The sequence below is a fragment of the Manacus candei genome, unplaced genomic scaffold (assembly GCF_025592945.1).
Source record: "Manacus candei isolate 608988 ecotype Guabito, Panama unplaced genomic scaffold, ASM2559294v1 h1tg000036l, whole genome shotgun sequence".
NCBI lineage: Eukaryota > Metazoa > Chordata > Aves > Passeriformes > Pipridae > Manacus > Manacus candei.
Window position 1 is genome coordinate 1,045,984 of NW_026138084.1, and position 20,872 is coordinate 1,066,855.

The following is a 20,872-nucleotide window of genomic DNA, read 5'->3' on the forward strand; positions in this document are numbered from 1 at the left end:
TAAATGGAGACTGGCCAGGAAAAAAACCAACGATGTCCATGTGTGGTTCTTGGTCAGTAGCTTTGCCTATGGGCCAACAAAGTTGGAGAAACACAGATTTAAAGGCTTTGGATCTTTAAGACGTTCAGAAAATGGGATTTCTTACGTGAAGTGCCAGAATTAGATTGATTAAAACAACCTGCCTTCTGAAAAATGCTGTGTAGGCTGGTGAGCTGAGCAGGGCTCTGGCTGGGACAGAGGATGATGTAGTGGTTGGCAGGTTCTTTGCTATGCAGTGGGAACCTGAAGCTGTTCACTGCATGTATGTGTGTATTTACACACATAAAATACATGTGTGTGTATATATGCATTTAGGTACCTAAAAACCCATGCACATATCCCCTCTACTAGGTGAGAGACCCTATAGTCTGAAGAAATCATAGTTTTTCTGATGAATAAAACCACAATCCTGCAGAGTCTTCTCCTTGCACATTTGGGATTAGTGAAGGCTGAGTGTTTTGCTGTTCTTGCCCAGTCATCACGTTTTCTATTCAATATTTAAATTCTTGTTTTGGGAAGGGATATTTTAACCAGTGCTTTGTGTTCCTACAACTTGCTGCTTGTCTCTTGTAGGATGATTACAGAGTCTGCATGGATTTTAATATCATTCAGAAAGATTCTGTGCCTGTGTGCCCTGTTGATGCATCTGGCTGCTTCACAGCAGAAGTGGCTGACTTTGCTGGGCAGTATGTGAAGGTCAGTGGTCTTGGAGAAAGTAAATTGCCACTTTATTCAAGATAAATTTTATGTATAGTAGAAATGTTCTTGTCTTTCTCTGAGTAGGTTTGTCTGCAGTGTGTGCCTGGTATGTGGATAAATTAAAATGTGTTTTAACGTTTGCAGCAAGGTTGGATTTGTTTATTACAGTAGCTGAGAAATAAAGAATTTGGAGTGTAAGTAATATCTGTGGTGAGAGGGGAAAGGTGTATCTCCTGTTTGCATCCACTGCAGAAAGAGCCTCACACTTGCCTTCTTCCTTTAGAAATGTCATGCACACAGTCTGTAGGCACATGTGCCTCCCTCACCTCTGGGTGACTCTGAATTCACAGGTGTCATCACTCAGTTTCTACAAGCCAGTTAATGTTACATGACCTGTTAGAAGAGAGAAATCCAGTCATTTTCCCCTCTTGTGGGATGTGTTGCAATGTGAATTTACTTGCCAATATCTGCCAGAGAATCCACGTAAAAGCAACCCACGTGAACTCCAGATTGCTGCAACTACAAATCCCTAGCAGGGAGTGCCTCTTAAATTCCATGTCCTAAGAAAATAATTTGGTTTCAGCCCTGCTGTTACAGTTTGATAGCAAAAGCATGTTCCTGTAAACACAATTTACTTGAAAAAGACTTAAAATATTTTGTGTTGCATTTGAACTTAATCAGCTCTCGGTGCTTCCTGCTATATATTAAGGCAAGTAGAACACTGGAGGCTCCACGTTTGGTTTCTTGCTGGGAGAGATCTGAACATGAGGCTCTTGGAAAATATTCCTATGATGCTGAATTTTTACCTTATGGATATTGCTGTATCATAAATCTGTGTGTATTTCCCCCCCTTAATGTCATATTGTTTGTTCAGTAGATGATCTTAAACTATTAATATAAACCTTTCACTTCCAGCTTAACATGTAAACCCTGGTTAGTTAGTGAGGTATTTATTATAAATAAATGTACATTATCAACCTCTGAAATTCAGTCACATTAGAGGAATGTGGTGTAGGGAAGTTTAAGTATTATGTAAGAAGCACTATGTGACTTCCACAAAAATCAAAAGAGTCAATAAATAAGATTTAAGATATTAAATAATGTGAGTGCTGGCTTGTATTGGTGCTACAGAAAATTTGATTTTTGTACATAGTTGTGTGTATATGGAAACAGAGTTAAGGGTAAAAAAAGGCCTATATACCAGTATTTGGAGAACAAATAACTTTGGAAATTTAGTGTTTTATGGTGCCTCTCTAGTAAATGTATAAATTGTATAGAAGTGCTTTAGATTTTTTTGTGTGTGTCTGTGTGTGAATGCTGGATTACTTACAGTGTTTTTTTCATTAATTTGGGTGTTGGAGACAAATCCTGTAGGAGCTCACTGAAAGAACGAAATTTGTGTTCCAAGGAAAATCCTCTGTTCTCTTTTCAGGATGCAGATAAGAACATCATTAAAGTACTGAAGGAGAAGGGCCGACTGATCCACAGCAGTAGTTTTAAGCACAGCTACCCCTTCTGCTGGAGGTAAGGACAGAGGCACACATGGCTTTGAGACTGAGGGTTCTGACAGAGAACTTTGTCAGGTTTGTCTCATTTTTACCCCTCCCTTCACCTGCCAAATTTTTTAACAAGACTAAAAGTAACATGAGTTGAGATTATTGATTTAGGAGAGCTCCAATTTTGGTTCAGTAATCAAGTAAATTAATTTTTTTTTTGCCATAAATCTGATGAATTTAAATGTAGCACTGAGAATTTTTTCTATTATTTTTTCTATTTTTTTCTATTATTATTTTTCTATTATTATTATGATTTTACAGGTGCGTTTTTGTAGCTTGTGTGTCTCGTTCTTTAGTGTTCCATGTGCTACCTTTTGGAGATGGCTATAAAAAGTCTAAAAAATCTGATTATTTTTTTTTTTCTAAGCAGCTGAGTGGTGGGAAGGGATTTTTTGGTACACTTTGTATTGTATCCAAATAAGTTTATCACAGAATGTTTTCAGATGTTTGCATTAAAACTTTCCATGTTTTGGATAAAATGGCTAAATTATAGTTGTTATAGTTACTTGTTTTTAACCTTGTAAAATGATTTCTTTCTTTGGAGTCTGGTGGAGCCCAGTTGCTTATAGAGTGGAAACATCTGTATTTTTATTAAAATGGAAGTTAGCATTTACCACTGGAGGGGACAGTGAGTGTAACACATAAATAGGCTTTTCTGCTCTGTCATTCCTGAACAGAATTTCCCTGGTCAGGAATAGCAGTTGATTTGTTCATAGTACCTTTGGAGACTTCTTGGAAATGTTTGATTTTGCCAACTGGAAGTTCCAGATTAGCTCTGGAATATCAGGGAAGTGGTTCAGCACAGAGGCCTGTCAGGAATCTTCCCTGTCAGACTGGGAATCCTGGATGTGGAAGTCTCCATGGGCCTTCAGTATCAGTGAGCAAATGTAGGTTTTGGGTGTGAGGAACACAGGCTAGACAGATTTAATCTGGAAATGAAGCATGTTTTTATTAGCATCCTCTCTGGTTTGAGCTGTATGTACAGCTGCTATTGCAAAACCCAGGGGGGGAGAAAAAATCACTGAACAATGTCAAATTGAAAAAAAGAATCTTCAGTAATCTGTTAGCAGGAGAGTTGTATTAAACTTATATTACAAGTGAAGACACATTTAAAATACCTAATTATCTGAAATGACTTGAAGATTTTAAGTCATATCTGATGCACACAGCATCTGTAGTGAAATAACTGTGATAAAAGCTCTTCTGGCTTTAACACTGCCAGATGAAGTGTTTTATCTTTTATCTGCAGCAAAAATAACCTTTGCTTGCTGTTGAATAACAGGCTTGGTTTGTTTCTAAGAGCTGCTTGGAGGAAGAAAGGGAGTTGCTCTTTGAGTGTTATGTCCTTGAGGATTTGGGACAGTTTTTGAGGAATGGAAGCCCCAAATCAAGCAACACTTGTGTTGTTCTTGTGTAGCAATTCAAATATCCAGTCATGGCCTTCTGAGACAAACCAGGAATGGAGAAGTGCTGATTCTGAAGAACATCCTTATTCCTGCCACTCTGTTGACATTTTTGTTGATTGATGATAAGTTGCAGGCAGCACCTAGCAGCAAATTATCTGGTGGGAAGAACAGAACAATGGATTCTACTTGAAAAGCTCATTTCACTGCCATCACAAATCAAACCATAATTGGAATATGCTAAAAGTAGAAGAGTAGTTCTTAACTTTGAACATAGTTATAAGTTATTTTGATTAATGTAAGAAAACTTTGAAATCAGACTCTTCTTCTTAATGTACATGCTTTTTTGCTGAAATCAGGCAGCTGTTGAACACTTGGTATGTTGAGAAATTGGCCTTATTTTTACATATGATGGAATTGGAGTCCTTCTCTACATTTTCTGTCAGTTAAACTTTAGAATATAGAAACAATAACTTGGTAAGGACACAGTAGACAGTTTTCAGTTAGAATTTGTCTTTATTGGAATTGCTGAAGATGGGGAACATTGCTCAGATCCACTCTGTGCACATGTGAGATCTCGAGTCTGAATGGTCTGGGCAGCAGTTTAGCAACTGGAATAGCAGAGCTAATGAGCATGAGAGCTGCAGTGTCCCTCACAGCTACCATTCCATGCCTGCCATTCCATTGGGAAGCAGTTTTGGGGAGCTCTACCAGTGACAGATACAGAGCTTTGTCTCTTGCAAGCCAGTGAAGGCAAGGCCAGGAAGCATCTCTCATAGCATGTGCTCAATTACTAATCATTTGGTTCCTAAATTACAAGAAAATGGAGTAGGAGTAGGATCACAAGTTATTATAATGTGATTACTCTGAGATATTTCTAAAGGATCTGTTTGTAAGGAGAACAGAACTTTGTTCAGTTGAGACAGGGAGGAAGGTTTAGGCAGGAATTTTATAATCATCAGCCTCTGATTTAAGGTCTGTCTGGGTGATTTTGCCCTTTGTGTTGATGGAAAACACAACCCAGCAGTGGATGTTTGTTGTTTGATTGTACATCAGAGAATTGAATCCGGATTCAATTCAACTTTCTCACCAGCCACGAGGGGCAGAAATGTGGAAGGCTGAGCAAATTTTAGTGTTTTGTTCTCTCCTGCCTCCTACTGAGGCACTGCTTGGCAGCACAGATGGAATAAAAAAAGTCTTCAGAGAAACTGTGCCATCTCCTCTTTCTTGCTGCCATCAGGCAGGTGGAGCAGTACTCTGTGGGTGCCCTGGAGTGGTTCCCAGGTGTTACAAACTTAGTGTCAGGTTGAAAGCCCAGGAAATGGGTCCTGCTTGTCCCTTTGTCCCAGATCCCTCTGGGCTGAAGCTGCTCAGTGCTCTGAGGCCTGTGTGCAGCCTGTCAGCTGCTCTCTCCTCACAGAGGTTGGGTGCCAGTTTGTTGTACCAACCTTCTCTCTGCAATATGTTAAGACCACGTGAGAAGATGTTGTTACCAGGTTTTATTCTCCTTGTTTCCAGTTACTCAAGATCTTATGATGGCAACTCATCATTCCTTAGCACTTCTGAAACGAGACACTCAGTGAAACTCAAATACTTCTGGAGGACCTTGTAGCTTGGGGAATACTTTCTTTCTTACTGTGATCTTGCTGCTGTGTGAGGAGTGAACTGAACTGTTCCTCTTTTTAGGTGTTAGGCCATAAATTTGAGAAGCCAACCATCCTACCTAGTACGTTTGCATTTAATAGCTTGGATACGACTACATTAATATTGCTTTGAGCTCTTACCATTTCCTATGAGGTTATAGATACTTTAACACCTGAACAGATTGAAACATATAGGCTGTAGTTAAAAGGAAATCTCTTTTGAAATACAGTGTTAAGAGAAGCAGTGTGGGTTTTATTATTGGGCTTTATGCACCGAGCCCAGGTTTTAAGGTTTGAAAAATCTTTGCTGTAGGTTTTCTTCTGTTGGTCAGGCAGGTGCACCTTTAACAAGTGCTTGGGCAGCAGCAATTTTAATTTGCATTATAATCTCCAGTGGTTTCTGCATTCCAAACGAGTCCTTCCTATGGATATAAGTAAAATTAATTCAGCTTCTAAGATGGGTTATTTGTAGTAGTGACTGCACACAGGAGATAACAGTAGTTTCTCAGGGTCTTTGTGAGTTATTGCTGAGCAAGTCTATTGCTGAGTTCTGTAGCAAAGTGACTTAAGTAATATTTTTAAGCAACATTTTGTGGGGTGGATTGATGGTAAGGGAGAATGAGCTTCTTGTCCCAGTGTTGTTGGAGCTGCTCTGTACCTATAGACAGATTCCATCCCCTAGGGTTCAGTCTCCCTCTTAGAGCAGGAATAATGGGATGGATGTGAAGGACTAGAAATGTCTGAGGTCTCCTATAGTGACTTGTGCCCACTGTTTGATCCCAGGATCCTTTAGAAGGATGTTATGCTACTTGAGCAGCTAATCAAGACCTTAAGCAGTTGTGTTCTGGAGCAGATAAATCAAACTGGGTTGAGACAGTGCAGTCAGATGCTTAGAGATATTAATTTTAGTAAGTAATTTAATGATTTTATCAGTCTTGTGCTCTGGCCTGTAGTGTCTCTATTTCTAAGCAATTCCAAGTTGTGAAACTGTTCTCCTCCCATATGGATTTTAGTTTATTGCTTTTTGAAGTAAGGAATGTGTTAAGACATCTTTAAAACTTCTTTTGTATGCTTATTTGGATCTCTTTGTTCCTTTCTCCTTCTGGATGGGACTTTTTTCTAGTTAACCCTGGGTTCTGTTACTTCTTCTTGATTTATGATGGTTATTTTAAATGCAAATAGTAAAATACATCATAATATTTCCTGGCTTTTCAGATCTGTATACACATAAAACAAGATGCAGAATGAGCTCACGTGGAAGACTCAAATATGACTCATTAGTTACTGAAGTTCATGTTGTTATGTAGGAGCACGAATTTCAACTTCAAGTATTGTTTGAGCATTCTCATGATTACTGCTGCTATACAATTTCCTTGATTTACTGCATTTGGAGGCTATTACATTTTTTTTTTCAGGATTTGATTTTAAAATGGTAGCTCACAGAAGTGTAACAGTTTTTGTAACTTAGAAAACAAAACAAACCCCAACCTTTGTAACTGTGATTAATATATCAGGAACAGTGAATTCAGTCAGTGGAAAGGGGGTTATTGTGTATAAAACCACATATTACAGAGCACTTGATAAATAATTCAGCACTTAAAAGGGTTTTGTTTGTTTTGCTCCCTTCCCCTCACCTTCCTACAGGTCGGATACTCCACTGATATACAAAGCTGTGCCAAGCTGGTTTGTCAGAGTGGAGCACATGGTGGAGAAGCTACTGGAGAATAATGCCCAGTGCTACTGGTAATGTCTCCTGCATGTATCTTTTCCCTTTGCCTGGAGCTGGGTGTGTGTGCTGAAATTCTGCAAAGCTCTTTCACTGTTAGTCTGCTAACTTTGTATTTCCATTCTGTCCTTTTGAGCCATTGCTACTGGAATGGGGCTGGGACCAGCTTTAAACAATGTTTTATCTCAGTTTTATCAAGTAAGGTTGAGTAATTACTTGTAGTTTATAGTGAAAATACACTACAGGATCATTAAAATTGTCCTCAGGTCATGTTATACAACCCTAAATAATTCAACATGGAAGAAACTGCAGAAGCAGGAAAGTGCACAGTCAAGTTTCCCAAAAAGCTCCACCTGAGAGAAGAATATAGGCAGCTTAACTCTGGGTATATATTGTTCCTAAATAAACTACGTTTTAGATAAGTTTTTCCTTTACATCTAGTTATTGCAGATGAGGTTGATTACTTTGTCATAGGTGCATTTGAAGAAGAAAAAAAAACCCCACCCCCCCTTCTCTCAAAACACCTGCAAAAATTCCAACCCCTACTTGTGGAACTGTTGTAAGTAAACTTGGTTTCAGAGGGTTAAATAGTAATTTTGGCCATCAGTGGAAAATTCTGTCTTTATATATATATAGGGAATGTGAAAAATGCATGAGAAATTTGTGTAGGAAACAACAGGTAAGTTTTAAGTCAAATGCAGTTTTAAATTAGCAGTCAGAGGGAACTCTTGGTGCTGGTGGCCATTTTGGGAGTCAGTCGTGGTTTTGTGGTGTGTCAGCAACAAAAGGATCTTATCCTTTTGCACCTTCATAACCTTTATTTTTATTTCCCTTCCTCTCATCAATAATTTGTGCCTGGAAGGCTGAAACCAAGCAGAGAAAACTTGGAAATTAAAACCTCATTCAGTCTTTCCTTTTGAGGGCTGTGGGGAGAGTTGGGATCCCACCACTCTTCCACCACAGGTACCTCTGGCAGTGTTAAAGAAGGTGTTTCAAATTCCAGTGAGCAATTACAGCTTAGGCTGTGTTTTTTTTTTTTTTTCCTGGACAGTACTTAGCAATTAAATTCTCCATGAGCAGCTTTTGCATAACTGCTTACGTGGTACAAGCACTGTAATTACTGAAATATGTGGGGAGAGTCAGTGATCCATAATAGACTGTCCAAAAATGCTGCAGCGTTGGTTTGCTGATCAGCACATGCCCAGTCTGGATATGGAAGAAGAGTTTATAGATTAGTAAATGTTGCTTTCTGTTTTCCACAGCAGAACATACTGTGATCCTTCTTTGGGGGAAAAATAAGCTGGAGAGGCGGTGAAAGTGTTTGTTCTTGGCTTTAATTAGCTTCCTCAAGATGCTTTTACTGTTGGGATGACAGTAGACCTGCATGCTTAATTCTCACATGAACATCAGAGAAGTGGAATGATCCTATTAAGGAAATGTTTGAATGGGTGAGGTGGTTTTGCTTTTCCAGGAGAAGCTGCTGAGTGACCTCCATTCACCCAGGAGGCATAAGTAAGGGTTGGTCATCAGTTTGAACCCTGCCTCTCACACATATTTGGGGGTTCAGTGGTGGTTTTTTTAAGTGCTGAGTAGTGGGGGCACAGGTGGAAGCAAATGTAGGAGCTGCTGTTCCAAAGGCTGGGTGAGGAGAGCAGGCAATTAAGCTGTTTGGCAATTTTCAGTGTACTTGGAATTAAAGGAACCCTTTGTCCTTTAGGCAATTCTGGACTTTCAGCATGATTCCATAATTGAACATAAAACTGATTCCTCAGGCCTTCTCTCAAAACAGTGTGGTCTTAGGGATTCTGAGAAGCTTTTTGTTGGAAATAGTCTACAAATACAGATGTGTTCTCTCAGAATAATTAGTAATATTTATACCTATTTCCAGTATGTGATTTCACAGCAGTTTGAATACTGTGTGGCCTTTGTTCCATGAAGTTGGCTTTCAAAAACCAGCTTTTTAAAAGAATAAGGCAGTGGTTTTAAGGTTTTCTTGCTGTGTTCTCCACACAGTTTTGTTTGGGCTGTAACTTCTGAAGTTGGCACTGAGACTGTAAGCTACCTTCACTATATATTTATTTAAATTTTGGGAACTCCATCCTTCCTAAAACCTACTTTTTTTGCTTTTGAAGAGACTGGATCTCGGAAAGTGTCACAGGAATAATATGTAGCTTTTTCAAAATTTATTTTTGGACTCTCTGGGGCTTCAGCATGTCCTGAAAATGAGAAAATTTGGGATAATGCTTTTCAGACTATATTAACCTTTACAAAATGAGTTTGACTGCATTGCTTTTTTTATTCCTATAAATGACTGATAGGTATATTGTCCCTTAAGAATAGCTGCCCTCTTGATAGATATTCTTTCTGATGAAATAGATTAAACATAGTTGGACAAACTTTGCAACCTGATTACATTTCTAATTGGTTTTTTAGTGAATTACCCAACTGATAAAGCCACAGTCATTCAAATTTATTAAAGCCAGCAACAGTATCTTCATTTTTTGAGATTAACTACAGCTTTCAGGAATGGGTACATGAGCAATGTGCCAGCATTTTTGTGAAATCAGAAGCCAAAAAAACCCCTTTTCTCTGTCCCAACCTTGTTCTGACCAGAGTGGAAAGTAACTTGTGTTGGGTGTTGATGAAAATGCAGAATTGGAACAGCAAGAGGCTGTGTTTGGGTCTTGAATTCAAGTTCCTTTACTGAATGTTCTCTACCATACAACTGGCAAAAGAGACTATTTAAAAGAAATTGTAAATGATACAAAAAGAGTATCTTGTATTTGGTATTTGGACACCTGTAACTGTGACACTCCAGATGAAGAGGGGCACATCTGGCTGCAGTCCAGTCCAGTCCTGTCAGACCTTGGCTTCCTGGATATTGATAAAGGAGATAAAGAAGAGTTAAATGCAGCACCAAGGTGCTCTCTGGGTTTCAGCCCTAATTGTCACTACCATTTTGTAGAATGGTTTGTTGAAAGAGCATTTTCAGTGGAACCATGATGAGTGACTCACACCATGGCACCTTAGATTCTGTTGTAGAATACAGGACTAATTCCTGTCATCAACATTCAGAGTTGGTCTAAACTGCAGATTTATTGTGAAGAGTAAGTTAGTACAATTTATAATTGTTTCTAAACTATTGTAGCTCATACTTCTGACAGGGTATGTAATATTCCTGTGCTTACAGGCCAGCAGAAAAGATTCTGTAGACTCTGTAGTTTGTATATAAAGATGAGGGGTTTTTTCCCTTTTAAACCTCCCTCAGTTAAAGTTCTACTTCAGTAACTCCTGAAACATTTACCTCTGACTGCTACCAAGTTTCTAAGGTTGGAGATGTTGTGCAGTTCTGACATTGTTTGCATAAGATGGGCAGCACTTGGTGCAGTGGAAAAATGAGCATCAGTGGAAGGAAAGCAGTGATGGGAGACAGAGAGGAACTTCAAAGAAACCAAACCTTTTGTTCTGGCATCTTCTCACCACGGAAAAATTCAGGCATTGTAATAAAGAGCTTGATGTATAGGTCCTTAGTTGAAAGTGTTATTTATTTTTTGCCTTTCATCACTGAAGCTGTTAGTTCTTGCTGAAAATACCACCCAGAGCACTTTAGTCAGAGTGAATTTCCTGGTTTACTCACCTCAGTTTTGCACACCCTTCCTGCAGCTCCTGGGAGAGCCCAGGGATCTCCTCGTGTGTCAGTCCAGCACCTTAATCCTTTGAGGAACTTTTGATCTTGATCATTCAGATCTTCCACCACCAAACTGTCTCTCAGCTGTTGAAAGGTGTGATGTGATGAGGAATGATGCCTGTTGGTATCCTAAACCCTAGGGCTGGTCAGGAGTGTAGGGATAGGCTGTAGAGCTCATCTGCAGTAGAAGGCAAATGTTCTACTAAAGTTATCATTTTTGCACAGATGAAGAATCTGAGTCTGTAGTAGGGCAACAGAATTTTAAGCCATAACAGAATTATAGCACAATGGAAGAAAATTAGTTAGTGAGTCCTTTGTTTTCCTCCTTTTGCTTTTTTTTTTTTTTCTTTTATTATTTTCTTTCTTTGTTAACATTAACCAATACATTTTATCTGAAAAGTTTTAAACACATTGTGTGTGTAGACTTTTAAATTTTTTTTCTTTGGTATCACCATGCAGTTGTAACTCTCCTTTTTGAGTCATCAGTCACACTTTTCTTACTCAGGAATCATGAATTCAAATCAGATCTCATCTCTAGTAGTGACTGTGATGTGTACGGTGAGGTGCAGTCACTAGATGGCAACATTTCCCGAGGAAAAATCCAAATTATTGGCATTGGCTGCAGCAGGAGGTGAAAAAAAATTGCTGCAGGGTTGGCCTTGTGTTTGTCTCATCTAGAGCAGTGAAAGGCAGAAGGTTTTATTACTCTCTGTTGTCAGAATTGTTTGAGGATTAGGAGTGAATTTTGAGTCTTCTTCCGGTTGATTTTGATGGCTTTTGTTCTACTGTGCCCTAATTTTGCTGTTTCCTCTCTGAGCCTCTTGAGCAGAGATTGCTGATTATGCCATGAATAGAGCAGGTATCATTCCAGCCCCAGGGAAGGGTCACCAGCAGCTTTATGTGTGGTTCCAGTAAAACCGAGTGAATAAAGCCCCCCAAAGTGCCAGCTCACCAACCCTTAGAGCAGGATGGGCACCTGGGAAATCTGTGCCATGTGGAATATCTGCCACTGTTACAGGAATGCAAACATGTTTCTTGGATTGAAATGGACCCCGAGTGGTGGTACCCTAGAAAAGTACTTTGTAACTCTGAACGTTGGAATATTCCGAAGGAAACTGTGCAGAAGGAGAGTGAAAGCTTCATCTCTCGCTGGCTTGGGGCTGCAGGGATTGGTGATAAGATAAAGGATTGAACAGCAATTAGCAGGGTGCCTGGGTCATGCAAGGGGAATAGATGGGGGTTTTTGTAAGGTGGCTGTCTGACACAACTGGAGGTCAGGGCTGCCCTCAATCTGTCCGGGAGGAGCAGCTGCTGACGGGGGATGATGCAGTTGCAGCAGCATTGCAGTCTCATGCCAAAGTGTTTGTTGCCATGGGAACCAGGAGAAAAGAGTGAAGGAAAACAGTGCCAGATCCAAATGGTTGAAAGCACTATTCATTTAGCTGCAGATAAGCAGAAAAGGCTCTTGCAGTGGTGGAGGCAGCCCGGGCTCGTGTGGGGTGTGTGGGTTTGCACCGTGCAGTGGGGAGGAGAGGCTGCTGCAGTGGAAATTCTGTGTGCTTTGCAAGCATCTGACCTTTCCTCTCTTCCCTTTTCCTCCCTCCCACCTCCCCCCATGTTTAATTAGGTCCATGATATAGATTGGCGCTAATTAAAGTGTCAAAAGGGCATGAATAGTTGCTTATTTTATCTCCTTGAATTAAAAACCATTAAAAATCAATTTGAGGGCATGTTGAAGGAGGCTTGTTATTAGAGTAAATTAACATAATGGAATTTAAGGCTTTGTCTTCTAAGGGTTGGTTAATGTTTAAAAAGAAAGCCAAATTCTGCACCTAAAATAACCAACCCCCCCAGCTGTTATGCTGTGAATTTAAAGAAATCTGTACATATTTAGTTAGATGGCGTAGGATAACTACTTAATCACCTTTGGTGGTGCTGTTACAACTCAGCTGTCTTCTGGAAGAATGATTTTTTCTTTTACAGGCTTAGAAGTGGTTCCTGATTTCAGATGTCACTTAAAAAGTTCCCAGCTTGCCAAATGAAGGGAGAGATCTGGGGCCACCTTCTCAGAACCAAAGCTGTATTAGATTTCTTAGTCTGGTTTTAGATTCCCTAAATTGCACCACTTAAGGCAGTGTTTAGTTTATCAACTTTATAGTCTAACTCTTCTGGGACTGTTTTTGAAATAATTGATAAGCCAAGAGCTTCCTTCAATTAGCAGTTATGAAGTAAATCTTATCCAATACATAAAGTTGCTGTGATTTTGCAAAGAGTGTCATGAATAGAATTATCTGGCGAGAGGATGGAGAGCAAGAAAGGATCAGTATATCTTTATATAACATCTTCAACAGCTTTTAATGGTTAATTGATGACAACACATGAGGCTTGTGCTGTGGCAGCATTTGACAGCTCTGTATTTTGGCAGTGCTCTTTGTGTTTACTGAGCAGAGGGACAGAGCTGCTCTGAGACAGATCCTGCATCCCGTGGCTGGGGCACGATGAGCCAGCTCAGAGTCATGCTGAGCACATCTGAGCTGTGAAATGGAATAATAAGTTGAATTCAGTATTTGCAATTGTGTCATGAGCACAAGAGAGATGCTTCAAAATAAATACACAGAAAAGGAACAGATGTCTTAATCCTTTCAGAAAGTTTCTTCCTGGATAATGTAATAATTTATAATATTTCTTGTTGGCATCCTGTACATTCATCTTCTGGAAATAATAGTCAGAAGGCAAATGTATTAATTTTAGTTGATGCTGTTCCTTGAGTATTTATTGCTGATGAGAACCCATGGGGTCAACCTATTCTTGCTCTGGGATTGAAGGTGAGCACTAATTTGCTTGTGTGACTTGAATGCTGAGTGGTACAGAGACTTTGAAGGCAAAGAAAAATGGTTTCTGTTATAATAAGCTAATAAATGTTGTTAATGGACTGAGTTTTGTTTTGCTCTTCATGGGTTTTTTTGGGGTTTTTTTGCCTTTCGAATGGAATTTTAGACACTAAGAAAATGAGTAGCTCCCAAGAAAGGATATGGAAGTTGACTGTGCAGAGGACTTAACAGTGCATGAGTTTAGCAAAACCCCAAATCTGCTTTAAAAAAAGGAACAAACAGTCAATGGACATGGGAACTTGCAGCAAATGAATAATTCTCACCATCTCGAACTTGTATGATGGAGTTTTGATGTTGGGAAAGTAAGACAGAAACAAGCATTCAAACAAGTTGGAACTGATGTACTTCGATTCAAAATCTTTCCAATTTATGATTTGACAAAATAGTACTTATTTCTTGTGTTGTGAAGTTCAGTTCCCTGAACTTTCCAACTGCAAACTCTGGTCACCAGCAGAAACTTGAAATATGTGCTTTCAAGCCAAAGGGGGTTTGTGATGGATGCCTGATTAACCATGGAAAAAAACATGTGTGTTGGCATATGGGAGGGGCTTTTCATTTACCTTCGAGTTGCTTTGTGTAGATGGAGGAGTAAAAAATGCTTCCCCAGCTAATATATACCTGTGGCAGGATGGTATCTTCATTAGAATTTAACAGGAGAAGTATACCAAGAAAATATCTAAGAGGAAAGGGTTAAAAAGAAACTGAAAAAACCCTATAGGAACACTACCCTGGAGCTGGTGTAAATAATGATCAGGTGCTAGTAACAACATAATTGAGAATACTCTGTCTTGTTTTCCCAACCTAATGAAATATTTCAATAAAAGGTGCCTCTCATGGAATTTTTTTCCATATGATATGTAGGTAAATGTCAGACTGAGATATCTGTAGCTAAATCTAGTGAGACTAAGTAAAAGAAATAGGCTCCAGTCCTGAAGAGCTGTGCCTGGCAAGGCTGTTCCCTGCTGCTTTTCCCTTGTTCCCAGCTGGAGGCTGTGTCTGCCCTTGGGCAGCACCCAGGGGCAGCATCTCTGTGGTGGCAAGAACTAGCTGTTTTAAGTAACACTTTCTTTGAGTGATGGGCCCAAAATGTTTGTGAGATACAGGCTCTTTTTATTTTATTTGATGGCTGTGTCAGTGTTATTTCTGTGTTGTACCTCCAAAGAGCCATAAATCATTGTTGCAAATGTGGTTCGTAGTAGATGAAGTGGTTTGTGTTTTATGTTCCACTGAAAACTGGCAGCAGGGTCAGACAATTTTACCAGAAGAAGTAAATTATATGCTTTCATAGCTCAGAGAGAGAGAGAGATCACACCACATACATTTTTGTGGTTAATGTCCACTTTGGGGATAAAATTAATTTTTCATGCGTGTTTTGAGGAGGCAGAGTTGAAACTCTCAGCATTTTAATGTCATTGGGGGATTGTCTCAGCCTCTAGCTATGTTAAATGGGACTAATAATTTCAGCTAATCAGTGTCTAACAACTTCTGAAAAATGGAAACTAGTTTAGGAGTGATGTAAAGAGAAGTTTTCCACATTAGTGGAGTGTTGGGCAAATGCTAATGATCTTTGTACAGTTTCCACTTGTGTTTGGAGAGGGGGTCTCTTAAGGTCACCACAAAAAGTTAATAATAATGAGTCCCACACTAAAGCAAATTAGGAAAGCCTGTATACATTTCTAAATTTCAAAGCAGGGATACAGATGCCATGTGAAACATGAGTCACTGAGTTAGTTTAAAATTTTTTTATATTAAATTTTTGTTCAAGAAGTGTCACAGAATACAACCTTGCAGCTGAAAGCAAGTCCAGAAATAGGGAAGCTTTGGAACTTCTGGCTGATATTGAGTGAGGCTTTTAAGGGTAGTTTTTATCCACTTGGGACCACATTGGCATCAAGAAGCCTTCAGATCTCCACATGGCATCATCATGGGTAAAACTTTTAAAAGAGAGCAGGTTTTATTTTCATCAATAGAATTTTTATTTTTTTTTGTTCACACTTATTTCATCTCATGCTGCTGGGCCAAGTCATACCTCAGACCATGTGAATCCATTCTTTTAATTTTTTCTCTAAAGGATCCTTTCATCTTTGTTACTCTTGGGACTGAGCTGTGATTAAAAATCTTCTTCAAAAAGAAATATTTGATAGAGGACCAAGAGTTTCAAAAAGAAAAGGTAGAACAGACCATGAGTGTTCTGTAGTTTGGCTGCTCCTCCTTTAGGAACCGTGGGTTACCTAATCCAACTCAGACTTTGGGAAGGGCCCTTCTAGTTACACTAGAAAAACAAACCCAGTAAAACTTGCTGTGGTTTGCTCCATAACAGTTCTAGAGTTACTTTATTGTTGTGAGCTGCTTGTTCACAACTTCTGTGTGTCTCAGACACATTTCCTAAGGTTATTCTTCCTGTGAGCTTCACTTGATGCTCTTTAGGCACCAAGTATATTGTTGACCTTAAAACCCATTGCTGTTCTTTACCTCCCTGTAATCATTGTACAAATAGTTAATTCTTTATTCACATCATAAGAGAAAACATAGTTTTAATCAAACCACCAGACCATTTGGCATATCCAGGAACCTTGCTGGGCATCAGGTTCTGGTGTTAACCTTTGAGCTCCAAGACACTTCCATATGATGAAAATTTATCTTTGACATCCTCAGTGCCCATTACTACTCAAAATGAGGTTTAGGGGTTGGTAGGGTTTTGTGGTTGGGGGTGTTTTGTTTTTTGATGGAGTAATTCAAAGTGGAGATGGTAAATGGCTCAGAAAGGATTTTTTGTATGATCCATCAGCCTGAGTAATGTGCAGATACCTGGATGCCCACACATAATCCAAGGTGTCTTTTAATCCTATTACTCCTGGCTTTTGAATATTTGGAATGTCATTCAGCACCAAAATCAGTGGTGGTCTCTGTTTCTGTATGTAAAATAAAGCAGTTGTGTTGTTACACACCCTTAGTTATAATCCTCCAACGTTGGACCGTCCGGAGGCTTTTGACTATCATTTCATCCCTAATGAATCTATTTTATGTTGCACATGTTTTTCTGAGTTACTTTATAGTAGAAGTAACATTATATTTCTCACTTCTGTAGCTTAGGTGGATATCCAGGGAAGGCAGAAGAAATTGTGTTAAAATTTTTGGCAGCACCTCCGTAGGCCTTGCAGTAGCCAGTGCCGTGATATAAATATGCTCCAAGTCATGCAAATGATGAATTGAACTTGTTTTGCAGATGAAATCACATAAAATCATTCTCACCAGCTTGCTTTTATTTGGAACATAGTGATAAATTAATACTTTTCTTATTTTTGGTACAGGGTTCCAGATTTTGTGAGGGAGAAGCGTTTTGGGAACTGGCTTAAAGACGCCCGAGACTGGGCCATATCCAGGAACCGGTACTGGGGCACCCCCATCCCTTTGTGGGTCAGTGATGACTTGGAAGAGGTGAGTAAGGAAATGAAAGGTTCCAGTTGACAGAAAAGCCTGTCTGTGCATGTTGTTTGCTTTTTTTGATGGACACTCTTCTTCTCTTTGTCTGCTGCTGTCTGAAGTTCTGTTAATATGTCTTAACAGTATATCTCTCTAATCTGCCTATGTATATTTATATGTATATAGTAGGTGATAGATACATGCATATTTATGGGTGCATTTGTGTGCCTGTACAGGTTTTCTTTTGCTCTTGCTTGAAAACTGCAAGCAATTTTTCTTGGGTTTTATATTAAAATTAATCTTGTCTTTCCTGGAAGAATTTGCGGTGATGGCAAATGTAATGGAAATAACAAATGCAGTGAGAAAATGGCAAGGAAGGGTTTTTTTGGTTTTGTTTTTTGTTTTTTTTTTATTTTTTTATTTTTCACTCAGTCCTTTCAGTCTGCTCTTGAAATTCTGGTGCTCGGTTACTTCGAGCCAAACGAGTCGCTCAAGGCGTAAAAAGCAAGTCCACCACAGCAGAGCAGTGAAGATGTATGTCTTTGTAGTGCTGCAAATGGGAATGTAACAGACTGTAAAAATGTGAATCGAGTGGAACGATGAATATGGATAATGGGAGTGCTGGAAATGAGTTTTTCCAAGGTGTGAGGTACCCTGCAGTTGGGAGCGTAACACAAACTGCACCAGAGAGTGCTTTGCACAGTTGTGAGGCTGCTGCTCTCTAAGTGTCAAAACACCAGGCTTTAAAACTGGTTCTGAAGATAAAATGGGTGAAGTTTGGGAGGTGGTGGTTGTGTGATGTTTCTCTCTCTTTTTTATTCTTTCTTGCTGTACTGAGTTGGTTCCATTAGACACGTGTGATGGTCCTTCCTCATGCTGGAAGTAGGAAATGGTGACCAGTGTCAGGCTGTCCACAGGAGGTGAATACTGATGGCAGCATCCCAAGCCTTTGTTTTTATCTCTCTTGGTTTGAAAAAGTTTTACTCTTCATTTTAGACCTGGAAGACCTCCAGTAGGAAAACACATGCTAGAGGAGTATTTTATGGTGTTAAATTTGCTATTGCTTAGATGTGCACCATAAAGTATTTTTTATTTCCTTTTCACTGGCAATCTTGCTGGTAGGCAGGGAGATATTGGGGGAGGGAGGGAGATCCTCCTTGCAATTACAATTTAAGTATCTAAGAAAGCCTTGGCAGTTGGATTCTATTTATTTATGCTGTGTTTGTAAATTACTGACAAACCAAGTGCCTCTGTCTCTTCTGTAACACTTAAAGTTGAGTTTGAAGACTGGCAATTTATACATAACTTTTTCACATTTATCCAACATTTTTAAGTCCCTTGATATAACTTTTCTTTAGGTAATAAAAAGGCTTTCAGTTTTGTGCCAGAGTATGTCAAGACTTCATCCTACAGCTGAAAAAGATTGTGTAAATGTTTCATTATTTCCACTCCTTGCCTCTAATAATATTTCATTTTCTTTCCAGTCTCCCCATGTCTGTATTCCTGTGTGTACAGGTTTTTTTTGTTTTCTAGGTTTGATTTGTTTGTTTTTAATAATAATATGATGTCTAAGTTGGGAGATTGACCTTTCCTTTGAAATTAGCTGCAAATATTGCTCAGGGCTTGGTGTTCTGAATAAAGATGGAAATACCAACAGGTCTGTTATTTTTATCCATCGATGTTTCACATTTCTGTTTGCTCTAGAGTCTGAATGTCGTGCTTTAAAAGCTGAGTATGGCTTCTGGACCCAGCTAAATTTCATGTTAAGGTTTTTTTTTAATAATCACTTTCTTTTTATGCATGTGGGATGTGGCTTGAAAAACAAATACCCTTGTGACTGATGTGGAACTTAAAGCATAGGTGACATCTGCTTTCATATAGAAATAATTTTCACTCCAGATTCCCTGACTTCAGTTTTACTGCAACCTGGTGCTGTGTGAGGTTGCAGAACATCATCTTCATGTCTTGCTCTCAAAAGAACACTTTGTTGCACACAATTATGCTGTGCATATTAAATCCTGGAAAAGTAAAAACAATTCCTTATTTAATATACAATAAGGTGAATTAATTGGTATTAAAGTGAATTTTATTACGAATCAATAACTGGCTTCCCACAGTTTTATTTTAGCTTTTATTTTAGTTTTCTTTTAGCATAATTATCAGGTAGAGAAGCATAATGGAAGTTAAATTTTGAAGCTTGTGTTTATTACCACATTTTTGCAAGTAGTTTATCATTTTAAGCTCTCAAATCTCAATGATTTCCTCAGTGGAGGAACACATTTGGGTTAGATAATAAAATCTTTTAATACAACACTCAAGCTGGTAAAGCAGACATGGGCTAATTTTATAGGAGTTGCATACAAATTGTGGTATTTAATATTTAGTGACTTTAGGGAAGTTCTCTGATTGTTTCATTGCTTATCCCTCATGTTAGCCCTCCAGTAGTTTGGGTGCACTTGGTCTTGCATAAAAGAATAAGAGGACTCTGACTCTACTCTCCTGAAGGGCAAAGGAATTTCTTCAGGTCTGATTCTGGGGCTGCATTAAGGCCACTCCTGGCTGACTGTAGCACTCATTTGTTCTACTATTAAATACTCAAGAAATGTTTTTCTAAAGATTCCAGGATGTCTTGCTGACCCACTGATAGAGCTGTGAACTTTTCTGTCTGTGAGCACTCCTCCCTCTGTGATGGTGGCACTGAGCAGAGCTGGAATGGCAAACCCAAAAAGCAAATGTTCTCATTTACTGGGTGCTGCAGAACTGTGCCACAGGAACATGGAGATCACCAATGCTGCTCTGTGGCTTTATTCTTCCTATTTACGTGGATAATCCCAGATAAAATGCTAATGTTCATTTTGTTAAAGGGTTTAACCTTGACCTCTGGTTTCACATGAGGTCTCAGAGATGCTGGAATGGGGTTGAGCAGCCCCCAGTCCCAGCCTGTTTAGTTCAGTCTCTGCTGCCTGCTATGGAGGGTTGATGTAGCTGGTTTTGTAGTTGATGTGGCTCCAAAATAAAATAGAGGAGGAGAACATGACTGGGAGGGAGAGGGGCCAGGCTACTAAAGCAGGCATTGCTCTTGAAGGAATGTACCCAAAGCAGCAGTTTAATTTGAGAGCATAAAGCCAGTTTGTTGTTGCAGAGGCGAGTGGGTGCGGCCTAATGAGGGATTGAATTTGATTAACATCTACTTGTATTCTTCTCTTGCCTTCAAGGATCTAATGAGCTCCCCTTGGGACAGAGTAGCTCCATCCTTCTGCCCTGGACAGAGGCATCTATTCAGTGTGGGGATGATATCTGCATTCCTCTGGTGGTTGTTGGATTTTTCATGTGAAATTGGGGTTATTTCTTCCTTGAGTAATTTCTGGGGGCAGTTTTCTGCATCCAGCGTTCAGAGTTTTACTTAAATATTGAAATGCTTGGTCTAAAAGCAACAAACAATGGGCAGCTTTTCACCCAGAGCATATGTGAAAGTATGTTCAAATATGAAGGTTAGGGAAGATGAATAAATCTCTGTATTTTTTACCCAAGCTGTTAATAAAACCTTTTGTTCTGCCAGCAGTGCTGAACTAAGCACCTGCTGCTGCTCACTTGAGCCTGTGTGATGCTTGTGGGGCCACACAGAGAAGGAAGAGCAGATCTGGGTTAAAAATAGTTTGTTGATAAAGATATATTTTTACCTGGGATCAATCCCCTGGTGTGGTTTGCTGTGCACTCTGCTGTGCTTGGCCATCAGAACCACTGTCGTGCCTCACTTCCTACAGAAAAAAAAGACAGATAAGTAATGAAGAAATTACATTTCAA

General features: G+C 39.3%; 1 protein-coding gene across 2 annotated transcripts in view; it reads left to right on the forward strand.

Annotated features, from left to right (window-relative positions):
* The window catches only part of IARS1 (isoleucyl-tRNA synthetase 1), a 96,469-nt gene that overhangs the window by 33,138 nt on the left and 42,459 nt on the right, over window positions 1-20,872 (forward strand). For both annotated transcript variants that reach the window (XM_051793224.1, XM_051793222.1), the window contains exons 12-15: window positions 613-735; window positions 2,171-2,262; window positions 6,985-7,083; window positions 16,957-17,083. In XM_051793224.1, coding sequence (XP_051649184.1) covers window positions 613-735; window positions 2,171-2,262; window positions 6,985-7,083; window positions 16,957-17,083 — 441 coding nt within the window. The remainder of the gene's footprint in view (window positions 1-612; window positions 736-2,170; window positions 2,263-6,984; window positions 7,084-16,956; window positions 17,084-20,872) is intronic.